The sequence below is a fragment of the Vicugna pacos genome, chromosome 35 (assembly GCF_048564905.1).
Source record: "Vicugna pacos chromosome 35, VicPac4, whole genome shotgun sequence".
Classification (NCBI taxonomy): Eukaryota; Metazoa; Chordata; class Mammalia; order Artiodactyla; family Camelidae; genus Vicugna; species Vicugna pacos.
This window is the reverse complement of record NC_133021.1, coordinates 26,852,264-26,872,300: the sequence shown is the minus strand read 5'-3', so window position 1 is coordinate 26,872,300 and position 20,037 is coordinate 26,852,264. Positions and strand designations below refer to the sequence as shown.

General features: G+C 39.0%; 1 protein-coding gene and 1 pseudogene across 2 annotated transcripts in view; both read left to right on the top strand.

Moving 5' to 3' along the window:
- The window catches only part of PLXDC2 (plexin domain containing 2), a 347,388-nt gene that overhangs the window by 167,639 nt on the left and 159,712 nt on the right, over positions 1-20,037 (top strand). For both annotated transcript variants that reach the window (XM_072955332.1, XM_072955331.1), the window contains exon 4: positions 15,640-15,709. In XM_072955332.1, the coding sequence (XP_072811433.1) occupies positions 15,640-15,709 (70 nt within the window). The remainder of the gene's footprint in view (positions 1-15,639; positions 15,710-20,037) is intronic.
- Positions 8,263-9,427, top strand: LOC102544688 (KH domain-containing, RNA-binding, signal transduction-associated protein 1 pseudogene; annotated as a pseudogene).

Below are 20,037 nucleotides of genomic sequence, written 5' to 3'. Positions count from 1 at the left end.
GAGGAGGCGCTGGGGCAAGTAGGATTATTTCCCTGAAATTATGATGGAAAGGAGTGATGAAGAATCATTTTGCCTTATGAAACCACAGTTGATGAAGTTCTGATTCACAACTTCTGGAGAAGCACCACGGTCCCCGTGGAAGGCATCTAGGGTTACAGAAGTTATGAGACCTGGGCTCCGAAGCTCATGTTCTCAGGTTCTGGCCTTTCTGCACCTCAATTTTATAACCTGGGACAAAGGCAAAAAATGCCTGCCTTGACCATCCTCCAGTGCTGTTTGAAGAATGAAAATGAAATAGATACGAAAGGACACTGAAAATGTCAAACAACAATGAGATAGTGAGGCACTGTTGTTTGAGAGTCCTAATTCTTTACAACAAAAACCAGCAACCCCCAAATAAGTTAATTTCTAAGTAATCTACAAGCATCTTTCTCTACAGATAGATAGAAATGTATCTGTATGTTTATATCTGTATTACATTTCTATATAACTTTTTGCCAAGAAATTGCCAATGTGCTTTTTGCCAGATACACGCTGGCTTTTAAAAAAACAATTATGTTGGTAAAAAGATTGATTCTTCATATAAGAAACACCAGCAAAATGAAATGAAATCCTGTTCTCCTATCTCTCTGTCACAAAGCAGGTAAGATTTTTGATGAACCCTGTATGATTGTGGATGGCAGACTGTTTTAAATTTTAAAAACTGGACTGGTCTCCGTGGGGATCCTCAGACTACTTGAATATACATAGAAACTTTCATTAAACAAAAATTAGGTTTTCTGGAGTTTTTTTCCCCCCCCCCAGAAAAATAACATCATTTCAACTAGCATTCCCATCAGTCTTACATCTGCATAATGTTGATGTTTGGATGCCTGTGGTGACTTTAGTCCATTTTTTCTCATGTTGCACAATTTCATTTTTTTTCTGTGCATCAGAAAAATCTGTTGATGACTGCTTATTTTTCTAAATGATTAACTCAAAAGACAATTTAATTTGCTATCTCTATTAGGCTATTATCCAGACCACACATTTCTGCCTGAGTCCTGTTCACAGTGTCCAACCATAAGTTGCTTTTATTTATTTTTAGTTTTGACTGGTTGAATAAACTTGCTGCATTCTGTCTTGTGAGTTGTTTCATTTCAAGTGAGATGTACACAGTTCACCAACCTGGCCTTACTTGTCTTCATTCACAGGATTTCCCTCTAGGTTAATAACAGATGGGGATGAGTTGTTACATGCGTATGTCTCTAGAGTTTCATTTTGGTTTAATTTATATTATCATCATCATCATCATCATCATCCTGATGTCATTTATCAATTTTGAGAGTAATTCCCTTTGTCTTGAAGAAAGTATTATTTGAGGGCCTTTTATGGAAAACAAAGCCTTCTTTTGTTCCATTCCACAAAGTGCATATGCAATCAGAGTAACTGAGTTCTGCGTGCCAGGCAAGAGAGCTGGACCACCTGCCTCAAAGCTAGTGGACATGGGAAGATCCATTCACTCTTCCACCAATAGCATTAACAACACAGGTTAAACTTTCCCATTTAATATTTTAGACATCGAAGGGGCTTTGGAAATTCTTGAAGACAGCAGCCTTATGAATACAGTGTTCAATTTTTACCTATATTACAAACCTTCGTTTTTGAAAGCAAGAACATACCTTCTGTTTTAAAACTCATGCTTGAGTTCATCGTATTTCAGTTCAGTTGAATCTCATTTCTCCTTATTGTGTCTTTGGCACAGGATAGGGAATGTTCTTGACGTTAAGTTAGAGTCCTAGGAGGTGATCATACATTCTCTGTTACCAATGATGGCTGTGAAATAATCCTAGATAGATAAATATCTACTCGGCTTTTTAAAGTTACAAGTGAGGTGAATACTTGAGGTTTCTGTGAAACCCTTTTGGAAGGTTTTACATTAATCTTTTATAATCTTAAGGGCTGCTAAAAAGGGACCCCGCAGACGTGCAGCCATGTCTCAGGTGGAGTAAATTTACTCCTTTCTTTCATCCTAGATTCTCTTCTGTGACCTATTTTTGATCATCTTTTCTGAGATCTCTCTAGGACCCCATGAAGACTTAACAAGGTTAATTTTACATAACATGACTGCAAAACATATTCTCATCCTGAAGTTATTCAATGATAAAGCTTTCACAGGGCTTTTTTGCAAGGAAAATGTTTTGTAGCACAGAAAAGTTAGCAAAATATAGATGGACTATAATGCTCCTTAAGAGTGAATCCAACTAAAAGCAAGTAAGCGTAATTCTTGTGAAAAAACTTAAATTATAGAAGATAAGAGACTTAAGACATTTCAGGATTGAGATTTCCTGGACAAGTTAGTATTTTAGTATCTCTTAAAAAATATTTTTATACCTATTTTCAATATCTTTATTTTTGTCTGATTCTTCTTCCTAAATTATAGCCTGTGACTTAGGTGGTGGATGGTTACTCTAGGCAAAATGGTCAGGATCTCGCAGGGTTTGTTTTTATAAATTGCCTTCCCATCTGAACTTCTGCGGTGCCTGGAATTCCAGCCCCAGAAAGTGGGCGTCTCTTTCTTGCCTGAAGGTGCTCTGGCCCAATGCCATTGGGACCAGAAGAGGAACACTTTTAGCCACTCACAATTAGTGATGGATTGCCAGGAATTTCACATCATGCCGCCACCACCTGAGAAGAGATGCCAAGTAAGGTTCACCCCGATGAACAGGCTGAGTTTGGGCACCTGGGTCCTGATCCCTGCAGGGCACGCTGTGGATACCGTACCGGTAGGGTGTCCTAAAGGGGCAGCTCTCGGAAGCTGTGTCAGGAGGCTTCAGTTTTCTTGACTTTTGAAAAACCCAGAAGTTGGCCACTGTGGCAAAATGTTAAGAATTAGTGAATCTGCATAAATAATGTAGAGGCTCTTGGCCTTATTCTTGTAACTTTTAATTTGTAATGATTTCCAAGTAAAAAGATTAAAAAAAAAAAGATGAAATGTTAGCAGAGGAGGATGAAGAGTTAAAATTGGAGTTGTCGTAAATTCTCATTTCGGTCTGTAGTCAAGTTCTGAATTATTTAGTCACCCTTCTGATGAACTCTGCCTGCACTGAATTCTAAATTTTAACACCTTGTTACCAGCAAGGGCTCCCTGCCTGACATGCATAGAAGCCAATACCGTGAAACCCGGTGTTTGAGAAAGGAGGGAGCTTTATTGCTAGGTTGACTGGCAAGGAGACAGGAGGCGGGGCTCAAATCCATCTCTCAGATCCAAGGTTGCAGCGAATTTTAAGGGGTTAGGGAAATTTCAAACTCGGAAGCTGACTGGCTAGTTTCAAAGTACTTGCGCTGCTGGAAGCTGAATTTTCCTTATCAGAGGATGTCTCATTTCTTAAAGGGCCCCAGGGGCAACACTTCTATTTGACTTTTATCAACTGAAGATTCTTGGTTCTGGGATCAGCCTGGAGACATGGATTTCGGTCTTGCACATGCCCAGTGCTGTCTCTATAAAGTAACTCAGGTTTGATTCATCAAAAACCTGTTTTAAGGAAGCAATCCAGTTCAAGCTGGGCAGTGATTTACAGTTGAGGGGCAGCTTGATAGAGTGTTGAAAACACGGGAACTGAGAAGCAGGCTGCCTGGATGTGAGTCCCTGCTGTTGCCAACTACAAGCTGGGGGACTCAAAGTGTGTCCGTTACTCTCTCTTAATCGCTTTCCTCAGCTGTAAAATGAGAATGATCATAGTACCTGCTTTCTAAGGTCATCATTAGAATGGAATGACAACATCTGTACAGTGCTTAGGGCAGAGGCTGGCACCGTGTTACAGATGTCTGTTAAGACTGATATTAAACATCTTCATGCAAACATTTTACCTTGAAAACAGTCATTTTCCAGTGACAGGAAAGAAGGGAGGATAGATGACAATCAACTGAGGCAAGGGAGGGCCTTTTCAGACTGTAAAGGAGAAGCTCATAGGAAAGCTTCTCCTGCTCTGCCCTGTGTGAGGATCCCCGGTCAAGGAAGTAACCACAGGGTCATTGCCCACAGGTGTACTGGGGCTGCAAAGAGGTTTTGCAAACCATGGCTTTAAAGGTGCTCAGCTAGGAGGCACCTCCATCCTTTACTTCCTTAAATGGAAAATGTCAGGTCAAATGAGTGCTACCAGGGAAGTGAGAAGATGTTATCCAGAATCAAGTCTGTTTATCCTTTTAACCCATTTCACGCATGTCAGAGCTTCCTTGCAGCACTGTTTTTGAGTCTCAAAGACCATTTATATGACATAAAGCCTGACCCTGGAGCAGTCACAGCAGAACTGGGAGCTTGTTAGAAAGGCAGAATTTTAGCCCCTTTCCCCTCCAGACCTACCGAATCAGAATCTGAACTTGAACAAGAACCCGAAGTGATCGCCGTGTAGACTTCGGTTTAAGAAGCCTGGTAGAATTCACTGCCTCGCTTCCCGAGCAGTGTGAGAAATTCAGAAGTGAATTCTTCTAGGTCTCCCCTCTCCCTACCTACCCTCCAAGGGCTTCCTTATGAAATCCTGTTTTACTTTCTTGTGCCCTTGAACAGTCTTATGCTCTGAACTCTGCATGAATGGTATTCATGTAACTAATTTGAAAAAGTCTCAAAGCATGCAAGTATAGGCTAGCTACCGTGAGCCCAGTGTTGCTGGAAAGCGAGCAGTGTGAGAGGTCGAAAGTTAGGATGATAGTTCACTTAATCTCCAGTTCATACGAGCAAGCGTCAGGTACCTGAAAAATGTTTACATGTTGTTTTCTAATTTATGAACAGTCCCAATGCAGAGTGTCATTCAATATGCAGGGTTAATTAAGTTCTCAGTTCTGTTAAGAAAAAAGTGCTGAAGCAGTTAGAATTTCTAACTTGGAAAATCAATGCAATTGATGGGCTTTATTTCTAAAAGAAGCCAGTCCCTTGCCTGCATATTTGCATATTGATTAGCCCCTTTCCATGAACATTTTGATCTTTTAATTAGGTTTCCAGTGTTTTCAGTCACTGGATTAATGATCCATGTCCTGTTCGCTCCTCCCCAAGTGTGAGAGTTGGTTAACACTGCATTTTATAAAAAAAACTCCTACATGATAACAGTGTTTTGAATTATCCTGCCCACAGCAGCTATTTTGTTTCTGGAATATTCTCAGCCCATTTACGGCCTGGAAACAGGATCTTAATTTAGGGTACATCGAAAGAAGCTTTCACTGGTGGTGTCCTCATGTAAATGCCTCTCCAGAGTTCATTTTCTCTCTTTAATGGTAGCTTGTCATAAAAACGCGATGATTTAAATTTCTCTATATCTGTATCTCCATACACATTCGTGTATATACTCATATTTATATCACTGTACTATCTTTCGCTTTGTGTTACTTTTATAAGTGAATATATTTGCTAAATAGGCGAATAAACCAGTGAAAGGCAATTACCATTAAGAATTATTTAAAAAAAAATTGTTCCGTAAGTTTAGAAGATTGGCCCCTGGATCCATCCTTGGAGGATAAGAAATGGAAGCATCAGATCCTCAGATGTGCAAAAAGAAGTTTGTTGAGGCTGCGCCCATCCTCCGGTGAGAAGGGCCCCGCCTTGTTGCCGTCAGACCACAGTGGCGTGGGGCTCAGACTGGCTCCACCCAGCCTGGCCCTGTGAGCCTCGTCCCCAGGATCCGGTGCATTGCATCTGAGAGGACAGCTCTGTAACTTTCCTCCAGTTTTCTTTTTTGTGTGTGGCTTTGCCTCAGGCACCTGAGAGTTTTCTAGCTGTGTTTCATTATTATTACATTGTAAAGAAAATTATGTCTACCGAGAACAAAAACACGAAATCACTGACAATGTTAAGAGTGTAGGTAAGAAACACACTTAAGGAAGGTCTGATAAGGTGGGGAAAAGATCGTCTGTACAGAAGAAGGAAGATAGAAGGATAAATAGTCAAACCATAAGCGTTTTGAAGTCAAGCCTCTTTGGATTGGCATCCTGGCTCCACTGCTTCTAGTGGTTTGAACTCACTGTATGTCCTTTTTTGTAAAGTTTTGTTTCAAAATAATTTCAGGCTTATAAAAAGCAGGCAAAAATGATTGAAAGAGTTCCCATATAGCTTTCACCTAGCATCCCCAAATATTAAACCTTACATACTCATGGCACAATTATCAATACCAAGAAATTAACGTTGGTTCGATACTCTTTAATCTACAGGCCTTATTCGTATTTTGCTAATTGTCCCCAAAGTATCCTTTTTCCTAATCAGAATCCAATCCAGGACCCACATTGCATTTATCTGTCAAACCCCGTACTTGTACAATGATCCTGATTTCGGGTTTGTCTGCTGCTCCTTCATGAGTAAACACAGGTCTCTGTTTTTGGCACGAATATCCCAGGAATGGTGTTTTTGTTCTTCTTTGTGCATCACGTCAGGAGGTACCTGATGTCTGCGTCGCTCCTTACTGGTGATGTTAACTTTGATCACCTGCTTAAGGTGATGTCTGCCAGATTCGAGTTCTTCACTGTAAACACTGTTTTTCCTTTTGTAATATCCAAGTATCTTTCTGGGAGCTACTTTGTCCATCCTGTTTCTTGTCATACTTTCACCTTTAATTTTAGCATTCATACTTGCTAAATGCAGGCAAAATACTTAGCATAATGTCACATCTTAAATGCTAATTCTGTTCTAACACCAGTGAATACAGTAATTACGGTTATTTTAATATAACAAAAATGAGGACATCATAACATTGCTAAGGAACATAATGTCTTATTGTGATATGAGTCTATTAGAAAAGCAATTTGTCTACATTGGAGTTAGAAACAAAATATATCAAATCATTTCCATCTATTTATTAGGAATTAAATAGGGAGCTATTTTTGTTTAGGAAACTAGTTTTAAGGAACTAGTGCTTTGCCAGACATCTTCATGTACGTAATATAATATTAACTGTCATTGACTCCTTTGACTCAGTGCTTATGAAGGCCCAGGTGTCATCTCGTCATTTGATCCTTTAAATAACCCTTTGAAGAAATGTCTTGACTACAGATGAGCAAATGATGTCTTAAAGAGGTTAAAGAATTTATGAGATCACACAGCTCCTCAGTACCAAAGCTGGGTTGTAACCGCTAGTCTGACTCCAAAACCATGCTAGATCACTGAAAAATTAGGAAAGAACCATTGAAAATTTAAAAATGAAGCTCCATCTAGTTCCACTAAAAGAAGATTGTAAAATATGTCTTATGGTTAACAAAGGAGTAAGTTGCAGTAATCTATTTTAAGCATTTACAGGTGAATGAATTTTATGTAGACCTTATTCAGGTTCAAGAAAGTCAATTGTTCTGTGCATTATGGAAGACTTTATCACATCTCAATTAAAAATTAAACTTATCCGTAATTACTTATAAAAAGTTATCTAGTAAGGATGATTATTCAATCATTTTTATTTATTAGAGATATAAATATTACTGGAAAGAAGATAATTTATTCAGGTATTTCAGATGAAAGCTAGGACCACTAGAAGTATCCATGTAAATAACCAAAAGGTATTTTTTCCTTAAAATTTGAAGTTCCTCTCAAAGTGAATACTTGGCATAAATAAACTGAAACTGATACAGCTCCAATTTATTTGGTCTACTTTTTGAAATTGTCTTTGAAAAAATTGCACAAATATCACTTAGCCAGTCATCATCATCATCCCATCTATTCGCCAGGCTCAAGGTGCAAACATATGCCCCTCACACATGAAATTATTTGCATGATTAAAAATAGAATGTTAAAGTGTATTTATAGAAATTAATGATTAACCCATGAATTCATTCTTACATAACTGGGTACTGCCTGCATTCTCTGGACCCTTTGCTGTCATGAACTTGAGAGATCAGCAATTAGTGAAAAGATGAGTTACTTCTATTTTTTTTCCCACAAGCTGCTTTTATCAAGATTATACCTTATAGGCTCTCTTTTGCTGGCTCACTGGGGTCGGCTTGGGTCGCCGGCGCTCCCGCCCTCCCGCCCCCGCCCCCCGCCGCGGGGGCCTTTGCCGCCGCCGCCGCGTGGCTTCCTGGAGCCCTTGGGTCGCGCATCCTCCCCAGCGCAGCGCCGGGACCACCCCGCCGCAGGCGTGAGCCGGCCCTCGGGACGCCGCGGCACCGTGGACCCTCAGGTGCCCAGCCCTCAGTGCGTCAGGCCCGCCTCGGCAGCCGCCCGCGCTGCTGCCGCCCTCGGCCACGGGTCCCGGCGCGACAGTGGGCGGCCCGGCGCCGACCCCGCTGCTGCCCCCCCACCCCACCCCAGCAACCGCCTCCGTCAGGATGCAGCCGGGGAACAAGTACCTTCCCGAACCCGAGGCCGAGAAGGACTCGCTCGACCCGTCCTTCGCTCACGCCATGCAGTTGCAGACGGCAGAAACTGAGAAGACTCAGAAAGGAGATTCAAAAAAGGACGATGAGGAGCATTACTTGGATTTATTTTCTCACTGGGACATGAAGCTGAAGGAGCGGGTGCTGATACCTGCCAAGCAGTATCTCAAGTTCAATTTTGCGGGGAAGATCCTTGGACCACAAGGGAATACAATCAAAAGCCTGCAGGAAGAGACTGGTGCAGAGATTTCTGTGTTGGGCAAGAGCGCAGTGAGAGGCAAAGCCAAGGACGAGGAGCCGCGCAGAGGTGGAGACCCCAAATACGCCCATTTGAACATGGATCTGCATGTCTTCATTGAATTCTTTGGATCCCCATATGACGCTTATGCTCTTATGGCCCATGCTGTGGAGGAAGTCAAGAAGTTTCTAGTACCAGATACGATGGATGATATCTGCCAGGAGCAGTTTCTAGAGCTTTCCTACCTGAGTGGAGCACCAGAGCGCTCTCGCGGACGTGGAGTGCCAGTGAGAGGCCGGGGAGCGGCACCTCCTCCACCTGTTCCACGGGGCCGTGGTGTTGGACCACCTGGGGGGGCTTTAGTGCGTGGTACACCAGTGAGAGGAGCCATCACCAGAGGTGCCACTGTGACTCGAGGAGTGCCCCCGCCACCTGCTGTGAGGGGTGCTCCAGCACCAAGAGTCCAGCCGGCATCCAGAGAATACCTTTGCCTCCACCCACTGCACCAGAAACATACGAAGAATATGGATACGATGATACATATGCAGAACAGAGTTACGAAGGCTACGAAGGCTCCTACAGCCAGAGCTAAGGGGACTCAGAATATTATGACTATGGACGTGGGGAGGTTCAAGATTCTTATGAAGCATATGGCCAAGATGACTGGAATGGGACCAGGCCATCGCTGAAGGCCCCTCCAGCTAGGCCAGTGAAGGGAGCATACAGAGAACACCCATATGGATGCTATTAAAAACAAACATGAGGGGAAAATATCAGTTATGAGCAAAGTTGTTACTGATTTCTTGTATCTCCCAGGATTCCTGTTGCTTTACCCACAAACAAGTCATTGTCTAAGTGTTTTTCTTCGTGGTCCCTTTCTTCTCCCCAGCTTATTACTCCATTCTTAACTCTGCATTCTGGCTTCTGTATGTAGTATTTTAAAATGAGTTAAAATAGATTTAGGAATATCGAATTAATTTTTTAAGTGTGTAGGTGCTTTTTTCCTTTGTTGTTTAAATATAAACAGAAATGTACCTTTTATAATAAAAAAGAAGTTGAGTTAAAAAAAAAAACCCACAAAACCTGTTAGTTTCAAAAGTGACGTTGCTTGCTTAAAGGTTCTGAAGTTAAGGCTTGGTAACTTCCTCTTAGTTTTGATTTGAGGCATCCCGTAAAGCTGTAGTTGCAGAATCCCAAACTAGGCCACATTTCAAAATTCAGGGCCGTGTAAGATTTAAAAGCACAAACGTTAATGGCAGCAGGTGCCACCATGTAAAAGTAAGCTCAGACGTCTCTAAGAATGTTTCCTTTAAAAAAGCACATGGCGGTTGAATCTTAAGGTTAAATTTTAATATGAAAGATCCTCATGAATTAAATAGTTGATGCAATTTTTAACGTTAATTGATTTTAAAAACAACAACAAAGTCAGGTTTGTAAAATTGACATTTTCATTGTGTGGGTTTTGAAATCTAGCCCCAGACATACGGTGTTGAGAGATACTTAGTGGGAAGTAGGTTTTGAACAGGTTGATTTGGGGAGAGGAGCTGGCCACCTGAATTGAATTTGATGCAGAACTTTTTAGTCACAAACAACCTTTCAGTAATAGTACTAATAATTAAAATTTATGTATTGAAAAAGACAAAATATTTTGTCCATCTGAGATTCTACACTCCATGAAAAAAAGCTCACTTGGACATTGGGGCCAAAAGCTGATAATGTTCCTAAGTTGATAGTTGTCAATATTGAACTGTTCCCAAGGTAGTTAGTCAAGTATGTCTCAACACTAGCATGATATAAAAAGGGACATGGCAGCTGAATGAAAAAGGAATCAAAATCCACTTTGTACATAAGTTAAAGTCCTAACTGGATTTGTACCGTCCTCCCATTTCATTCTTGGAAGATTAAAATGTCAAAATGTCTGCAGCAGTTTGTCAATAAAATTTAGTCCTTTTTTAATAAAAAAAAAATTATACCTTATAAAGATGCCATAAAGGCTGAGGGAAGCAAAAAAGTGTAGTTTTATTACTGTAAATAAGGAGCTGTCTTAAAACAAAGGCAGTTTTTATTAAAGACATTTTAAACAGCTTTTAGGATTATAAATGCCCACTCCAGATTCTCATCTCTCATTAGGAGGTTTCCGTCTTCAAGGCCTTATGGGCACTTACTAATTAATTTATCTCTGTAATACCACTGAGAAACAGGCAAACAAGTTAAACTGGAATTGCATTTACATAGGATTATAATTCCTGTGTTATTAAAAAAGAATTAGCTGAGATCATAATACTTAGTCAGAAACCAGACAGCAACAGGCACAAGAAAAATACGTGAAAGAGACAATAAGAGGTGTGGCTGCACTTAGCAATCTTTGAGTCTGGTTCTAATTTCTTCTAATAGTCTGTTCCCAACATGATTTCATGGGGCATGTCATGATCTGGTTTTAAAACTCACAGTCACATATGGCTGTACCTGCCATCAGTTTGCAAAGACCGCCTAAAATCTATTTATAGACTTCTACAAAGTCTTCAAACAGTGTTTCATAAACTTATTCCCCGTGTGATACTTCCTATGCTTGGCTCAAAATTATGACACGCCTCCTTTCAAATAGTTAACTTTTCTGCAGAATGTAAGGCATTAGCGAATTCAGTTGATCTTATTTATGTCACATACCCTTTTTACAGTTTCCCTTCTGAGTTTTTATTTTGTATTTGTTTGCCCAGATTGGTAATTAATTTACTATATCTTCACATGACAATTTTCCTAAACCCTTTTCTCTTTTATATTTCTTATGGGATGAGATCCAAGATAGAAAAATGTTCAAGGTACGGTAATTACGCCAATTAAGTAAACTAAATTTCAGTATTATGTTTCTTTTTGTTTACAGTACCTTTTTGTGACAATGTGCAGGGTTCTGTTAGCCTTTCTGGTTGTGGAAGAGTCCTTTGCTACATGTACAATTTGAAGGTTTCTTAAAAAAAAATTTTATTATGTACTTAAAGGATGTATAATTAATTAGTGACACAGCAAGTCCTCTCACACCTAACTGAAATAGCTCTTCTTCCAGTATTCATCATCTCAGTTGGTGGATTATGGTCCACTGGTCACCCAGCTAGAAACCTGTTCTTTATTCTAGACTGCTGTCCCTCACTCCCAGCTTTTATGTGAATTAATCACATAGCTTCTGGTAGGTCTTTTTAAAGAGTTTCAGTGCCATCTCCTCTAGGTTAGGTGCTGCCATCTCTAGGTTCTTACTCTGCCTCTGCCTAGTCCCTATTTGCTTATCCTTCTGTGATGCTCTCCCACACCACCTTCTGAACTGCTTGAAGGAAGAAACTGGGCGGGGCTTACTGTTTGATGCTCTGGCTCTGATTTAGGGCCTGGTATATACAGGTGTTGAGTAAATGATTTTTGACTGGATGAACAAATGAGTGAAGAAATAAAACTTCCCTTTAGCTCCCCCTCAACGTCTATTTTATAAACCATACTAAGACAACACAATGATCCAATTAGCCAAGGGTAATTATATCGAATATATAATATTTTAGCTTCAAAGTGCCTCATGAAATTCTAGTGCTTAACCGCTTTTGTTCATGTTGTAGTAATGTGCGTGTGTCTGTGTGTATGTGTTTTAAGGGAGGATGATAATAATGTTCAAAAATTTGCCTTTAAATGTGACACTTGTTATCACTTTATGGTTAATATCTCAGTGATTAAGAGCATTACCTTCGTTGTCTTCCAAACCCGGGTTCAAATTTTAGTTTCCCTCTTGGGCTATTCTTAACGACTCTGATGCTGAGTTAGTTTCACTTTGAAGCAGTTAGATCTGAACCCCAGGCGACCGTTTTATGTCTGCGTGTATATATAAAGAGTGCTAGGTGAAACCCAGTCCGAACTATAACTTGAGCTAAGAAGTCACGATAAGACTCCGAGGGTGTGACGCTTAGTGGTCCCTGTGGACACTTTGCCCCATATCCCTTCCGCCTCCCTGAGTTCACCTGAAACTGTGGGAGGCACTTTCTAACATACTAGCAACTTCCTAGCTGAAGTTCTGGGTCTCTTCTTCCTGCCTGAAGCTGCAAGCAAGGCAAGGATGCCCCTGGGGAAGAGCGGAGTCAGTTGACCCTGGGAGCAACCTTTGATCAACAGGAGATGGGAGTTGCTGGATAAATGTCCTAGCCTCCTGACCTCCAGTGAAATGTTCTGAGGCATGTTTTCCCTGCTGTTTCCCACAGAGTCTCCAAGGGGAGACCTGGCCACAGTGGCAACACACCCAGTAACATACCTGTGACTGTTTTTCTCTTTTCCTTGTCTCACTTTCCCTGCTTACTTTAGCTGATGCTTCCTAGGATCACCTGCCAAACAAACCATCTGCTCCAAGTCCTTATGTCAGGTTTAGGGTACCAACCAAGCTAAGCCAAGGCTTAAAGGATATGGAAGCCATGGCTAACCAAGGCTGAGAGACCATTACAGTCAGAACAGACATCATGTTGAAGTACCAGAGCCCAGGATTAAAGATGACAGTTTCAAGGAACTAAAAGATGTTCTAGAAGGCTGGCTGGGGCAGAGAACGTGAGGGAAAATCATAAGGTGGAAGGGACCAGTTAGTGGTGGGTCTCAGAACTTGCTTTCACTATTTTGGCACAATTCCAGGGTCAGTGGGATTCTGGATTGAATGATTTGAAGTAGGGGAGTGAATGGTAGATAGTGTGGAGAATGACTTCTAGGGATAATGGAGCCAAGACACCTGTGAGCAAGTTACTGCAGTAAATGACCTACACTTGGGGAAGGGTGTCAGTAGTACCTAGAGAGAAATGGGTAGATCTCATAACTATTGAGAAGGTGACACCTTCCTAAATTGCCATTGCTACTTCTTATCAGTGTGAACCAGGCCATGGTGATTCACTGAGGTAAGCTGGACACTTAAACACGAAAACATTTCAATCATTGATATTGCTCTTCAAGAGGATATATCAGCAATTTTTTTGAGGACTTATTTACTTCTCAAAAAAGTCTAACTTATGTATTTGTTTATCTCAGTTGTCTTCTAAAATCTTGAAATATTTGTTGTGGCTGAGAAACTGATGTCACATTCTTCTGGCTCAACGTGGGTTATAATTGATAGTTTCTTAGTGATAGATGTTTAAACCAAACTCCTGTTCTGGAAGTGAGAATGCCAAAGGGCTGTACATTTTACCAATTTGCTCATGAGCATGGAAGTAAATTAGAATGACAGAGAACAGTATGCTGCAGCAAGTGCCTGTATAAAATTATGTCTGATATCTTCTTTGAGATATACGATTCTGCCACTGAAGCTTTTGTTTTAGGGTGTTAGTAACCACTCATTTCAGTTACTGCAGCGAAAATAGGTTTTGTTGTTCCCGTTAGTCAGCATAAAATGAAAATGATGATAAACTCTGTCCGAAGATGCCGCTTTCATTAAAAAGGAAAGAAGAAAAACTAATTGAAAGTCGCCATAAATTTTGAATGACTAATGTCATGCCAAACAAGTCACTAGAAATCTCTGATGGGTGTAAAAAATGCAATCATCTGCACAATTGGAAAGAGCTAAATTCAATCTAGCTATACTTTATTTTTTTAAATTTGTGTATTGGGAGAGATAATATAGAAATCATTGAATTTTAATATAAAAATCTTTTACTATAGGTGGTTTGTACATGCTATTGGCCTTGAAATCAATTAATTTCCCTAAGGATCCTTTTATTTCAGCTGAGCATCTTTGTTATAGCTCACTGTTTTTCTTGTTTCTTGCCCAATAATAATATATATAGTTCCTATCATTTCAAACACACAAAAAATCTCGGGTTTCTGTTTCTTTGTTTTGCTTTATTGTGTTTTGTTTTTGTTATCTTACTGTATATATATTTATATATAATATGTAATACTAGTATATATTTACATATAATATACAATAATAAATAAATATAAATATAAATACCCACATATATATATACACACATATCTGCACAGATTCAGGTCCCATTTTAAAAAAAAAAGGAGGCAAAAACTTTATGAACTTTCTTCCTAAGTCTCCCCAGTTTTCTTCCATACAAAGTAAAAGTAGCTTTCTAGTGACCAGCATTTTATTCTTTGAATCTTTGCTTTTAAAAGTGGCCATAAAACAGTTGACCTCCGAACAATCTGAGAGTTAGGGGGGCCCATCCCCACCCAGTTGAAAATCCACACACTATCTCTGCCTCAAAAACAAAGGGATTGACAAATGACTCACCCAAGGGCTGAAAGCAGAAAACAGTTCAGATAGAATCGGACACAAACCCTAGTTCTTCTGATTTCACAGATTGTGATCTCTAATCAGACACAAATTTTTTCTCCACACTTAGATAATTTAAAGATCTATAAAGCAAAAATACAGATACTATATTTATTGGGGGAAAAATGTCTTATAAATAGAACCAACCAGCACAGTTCAAACCTATATTGTTCAAGGGTCATCTGTATACTGAATCTGGGGTGGGGGTGGGGGGGTCATCACATCTAAAAATTAAAAATATCTGCAGGTCTAGATCTGTAGGTGCAAAATATCTTGTTCCATAAAACTGCTTTTTGTTATGGGATGTACAGGAGATAAATTGAATATGTAATTATGTAAAATAAAATATTTTTATTATTCATTTAGTGAAACTTGACAAATAACATGCTCTACTCTTTTGGAGAAGACTAATCAAACTAAAAAAACTCTAAAATAAATTACTCATCATAATGGCTGATCTGCATTGTAGTGGACACCTAGAAGGCAATGGTGATATTAAACAGATGAGCTCAATTCAGAGTTGAAGCTTCTAGATTCCCTTTGTAAGTGAAGAACAGATCAACAGACCCTAACAGCCCAACTTTACTCTTTTCACATATTTTAAACATTTAGTTTCTAAGGAAATTTTTTTCTTTATTTTCATCTAGAATTCAGGTTCCTAAAGTCAGCTACAATAATAGTGGTGCGAAGTAGAAGCATCATGTATTTTTTTTTAAGTAGAAGACTCTTCATTTTCCATTTACTATAATGCACATTATTGATTTTCTTTTCTGCTTATTGTTTCTTGCAGAGAGTGAATCTGTCCTTCGATTTCCCATTTTATGGCCATTTCCTCCGTGAAATCACTGTGGCAACTGGGGGTAAGTGGTTTTCTACCCATTCACCCTAAATATTCTACAGCTTCACCATAGTTATTATTTTTAATTTACTCCATATTTCAAAAAGGACATTTATTGGGAAAACTGTTGTCTTCTATCACAAAGTCATGGGTATATATAAAACCTAAGAAATAGTATAGCTATTGGGAAAATGTTTCTGCAGAAAAAAAGGTAGTTATAATTCATTTTTGGTAATTTGGAAGACTGTGTGAATGGGAATAGAGCCAAAAAGAAAAAATGCTTGAGAAGCTATGGAAATATTTTTATTTTCTTTTAATGTATATAGTTGATTGATAGATATAAATATATATACATATATATCTACATTCACATGCAAAACAACATTATACTAGCTTTAATTATTTGGGTTTTTCCCTCCCTTTAATGCCACCTGTGTTGACTGGCAACTCATTTGAGAGTTTTAAAAATAAACCCTGAAATTCAGTTTGAATTCTCTTCATTTTATTTTACTCCATAAACTTTGGAGGTTAGTTTCAAGTTTAGCAATAGCCTAGAAAGGCAATTATCATTTTTTAATAGTACATCCCAGGAGTCAGAAAATGTAATCCTTGAGTGCTATCAGCAGAAGTAAGCAAAATGCCAGAGAATATCGCTGTTTGCCTCACACGGAGTGATAGAAAAAGTAGAAGAATGAGAGAAAAGCATGAAGAGTAAGTAAAGAAACAAGTTAAAAGAAATCCATAGATATGATGAAAAGTCTGTGGACAGCCCAGGCCTGAAGTCCCTTCCCTTCACTGGGTTTTATTATTGGTCTTCAAGGTAGTATGGAAACCATGGTGGCCACTCTTACCATATTTTAGTATAAAGCTTAGAATATATGTAGGATCCAGAAGATTTGTAATCAGGAATACCAACAAGCAAATAAAAGCTGAGCAACGGTAAATAAAGCTATCTCTGCCTTACAGTTCTGTAGCCTAGTGAACTGTTCAACATGGTGAGGCAGACTGTGGGAATTCCTTAGGAAATACAAATAATGAAATATGGGTCTCCAGAGATGATGAAGCTCAAACATCTGTTAGACTCCTTTAAAATTTGTAGAGACTCTTATTTAAGATATTTCTTGAAGGCATTTATAATTTCTATAATTGTATTGGAAAGGAAGAGTAGGTGACAGGGAAGAACATCTTGAATAAATACTATACAGAAGAGGAAGTTGGTGGAGTATGTTTGGAACAGTAAATGACTGAGTTTCAATGAAGCTGGTGTAAGTTTACAAAAAATATTAAGGTGTGAAAAATAGGCTGGGACAATTTAATATAGTACCTCAAGAGTCAGTCTGAGTCATTAGTCCTTAATTAGATATGTATTAAACTTTAGGAAGCTGAATCAAGACATTTGTATTAATGCCTTAGCGTATAAAAAGACTGAAGTTAGTACATATAATTGGAAGAATATTGCTGTAGTTTATGTGACAAATACTGAGGGCCTTGCTGATTTTGTGGCTTCAAACCAAGAGAGAGGAAGGATGCTATTAACAAAAATTACAGACCCTAAGCAGAAGACCTGGTTTTAAGGAAAACCAATGACTTCCATTCAGAGACTATTTAATTTTGTGTAAACACAGGACTATACATAAGCAAAATTCACGCAAAGACTATGTCTTTATGAGCTTACCATGCATTTTGGTGCTAGACATTTCTAGGCATTTAATAGACATTTAATTAATGTGTTGAAAGGTTGGATGAAAAGGAGAATGATAAGTTAAAAGACTGCCCCCATAAGCCATGAATTACCTCATGTCCTGTCGTATCTTTAAAGTATGATACAAAGATGGTTATCTTATAATATGAGCATTAGGTATGTTTTCTGACACTGACGTTGCCAGTATTCCACTGAATTTTAAAAAGTGAATTATTAATCACGTTTGTTCAAAATCTGTACACACAGTGGTGAAAATATGGGCAACTTGGCATTTGCAGTTTCTCAAATCGTTTTATCTTTAAAAGTCATGTCAGCAATTCAGCCAATATAAAGTAAGATTTCCCTTAGCTGAGTTAGTGGGGAAAAAAAACCCAAACAGATGGCTATATCATGTTTACTGCTTCAAAGTACCATTTTTCTTTGAAAAGATCCTCAAAATAAGTGAGAAATCTGGTGTCTTGAATGATCTCTATCTGCTTTGAAGAAAACGCTAATGTAAAGAAACCTTGTTTATCTTTGACTTAAGATGTGCAACAACAGCACGTGCCTACACAAATCCATACCCTGTTTAGAGAGGCACAGCTGAGATAAGTTAGACACTGACCCAGGTTTTTCCAAAATGAAACCAGAATCTCCTGTAAAAGTTTTCAGCTAAATAAATAGCTAGTCTACACTTCCGTGGTTCACTTGTTCAATCCATATTGGCCGAGCCCCTGCTTTGGGAAAGGCACAGTACATGATAATTTGGTTTGTGGAGAGAAGAATAAACTGTGGTTCCTCCGGGAGCTTAGGATCTAAGAAGAGGAAGGAGTATGTGACTAAGCTATAGGACAAGGCTGACTGTACGTGCTGGGGGAGCAGAAGGTTGCTCCAAGAGATCATTCTTGTTGGGTGAATCAAGAACAGGTTTGTGAAAGAGCTAACATTTGACACTGGCCTTAATGGAAGGTGGGATGTTAGGAGGCAGAGAGGCAGTTGAGAAGAGGTAAAGAGGGAAGGGACACTCCAGACAAGAGGATGTTAAGCATATTTGGAGGACTGTCAAGTATATCTGTTTGTCTTGAATGAACACTTGGAGTAAGAGTCTATTGAAGGGGTGATGGGAAGAGTGATGTGAACTTCGAACTTTAGGCCCTTGGATGATATCCTGCAAGCACTGGGTTTCTTTGAGCAAAAGGCAGATCTGGCCTAATCTGGCAGTGGAGGACAGGGCAAGGTGAGGTGGTTAAAGGTAAAGAAAGCAGCAGGTTTTTCAATACTTCTGCGTGGGTTTTAGTGCCCGAAGCCAGTGAAAGACACATCATTTGAGTTGCCATTCTGGTTGCAAGGGTTTTCAGCCACAGGGATCCATTAGGACACAAGTAAAACTAAGAACAACTTAAACGGGGACTTCTGAGTCACATCTTTTCAATGGATCCCTTCTGATTAACTAGGCGTTACCATCAGCTAGACCTGCATGACAAATGCTCATCATCTTACGAATCCTGAAAGAGTTATTAACCATGAAAGGCTTGGAAGAAAAATAGCAACTACAAGTCAGGTTAAATAAAATTGGCTGCAGGCCGTTAGAAATAGACCAGGGGCTGGGATTTTTAAGTAGGAGCACATTGGTGTCTATGAAACTGAAATGAGCAGATACTCTACTGACTCTCAGTTCTCTTTGAATGTGTCTACAAATTCCTCTTGCACGTGTTTCTACACTGGATTTAGGAAAAGAAGAAAGTGAAATGTTAAAGTGTATATTTTAAATCATAGTCCCCTTCATTCCTACCTCACTGCTTCCCCAGTTCTCATACCTCCTTCAAATCTCTCGCGCCACATGGATGCTAATTTCAACTAAAATGAACTTACAGATAATGCCTTCTGTTATAGGATCAATACCATTTCAAAACAAAAAACCGTTTAAAAATACAGATACGTACATAATTTACTGTGACCCATCTTTATGTGTGTATATGTATATTATATATAGATACATATACATATGTATTTATACATATATAGATATGCATATATAGTTCATTGTGAATAAAATTAAGAATTAAAATGTAAATAAAAACTAAATATCCAGTCACTTATTTATAAACTGTAAAAACAAATCTTTACTTATTAAGCATTTTAAGTTTCAAAAGCCTCAATCATCCATACAAATAATGAACATGATGAGTTGGAAATCCCATCTTATTTTCTGGTTCACTAGCAGCAGAATCTGAAAGCATTCGTTTGTCTTTCTATTTAAAGAATACATCAGAATGCAAATATTCCAGGCATTAAAAACTAGTCCTGCATGCGTTTCATACAAATATTCCTATTAAATGTACCACTAAGTTGTGTTTGCAAATTACCTTGTGTTTTCTTTCCTTTCCATATGAATACTTTAATTGGTTCTTTTTTAATTGTGGGCTGCTAAGGTGATCTTTTAAAAGCTTCAAAAAGTAGATTTACATTTGAAGATTTGATTTTTTAATTCTTGCAAACATCACTAGTTAATGGTATTTTTTTCATGAGTCCATCATGGGTAATGCAGCTAAGATGAGAGAAAAGTGGGGCATGGGAGGGGGCGGTAAACAATGCCTTACAGAATGGGGAAGAGACAAGTTGACATTATCCAGATAATTCTGGCCCCCAGATTTTAAGTACATAGACAG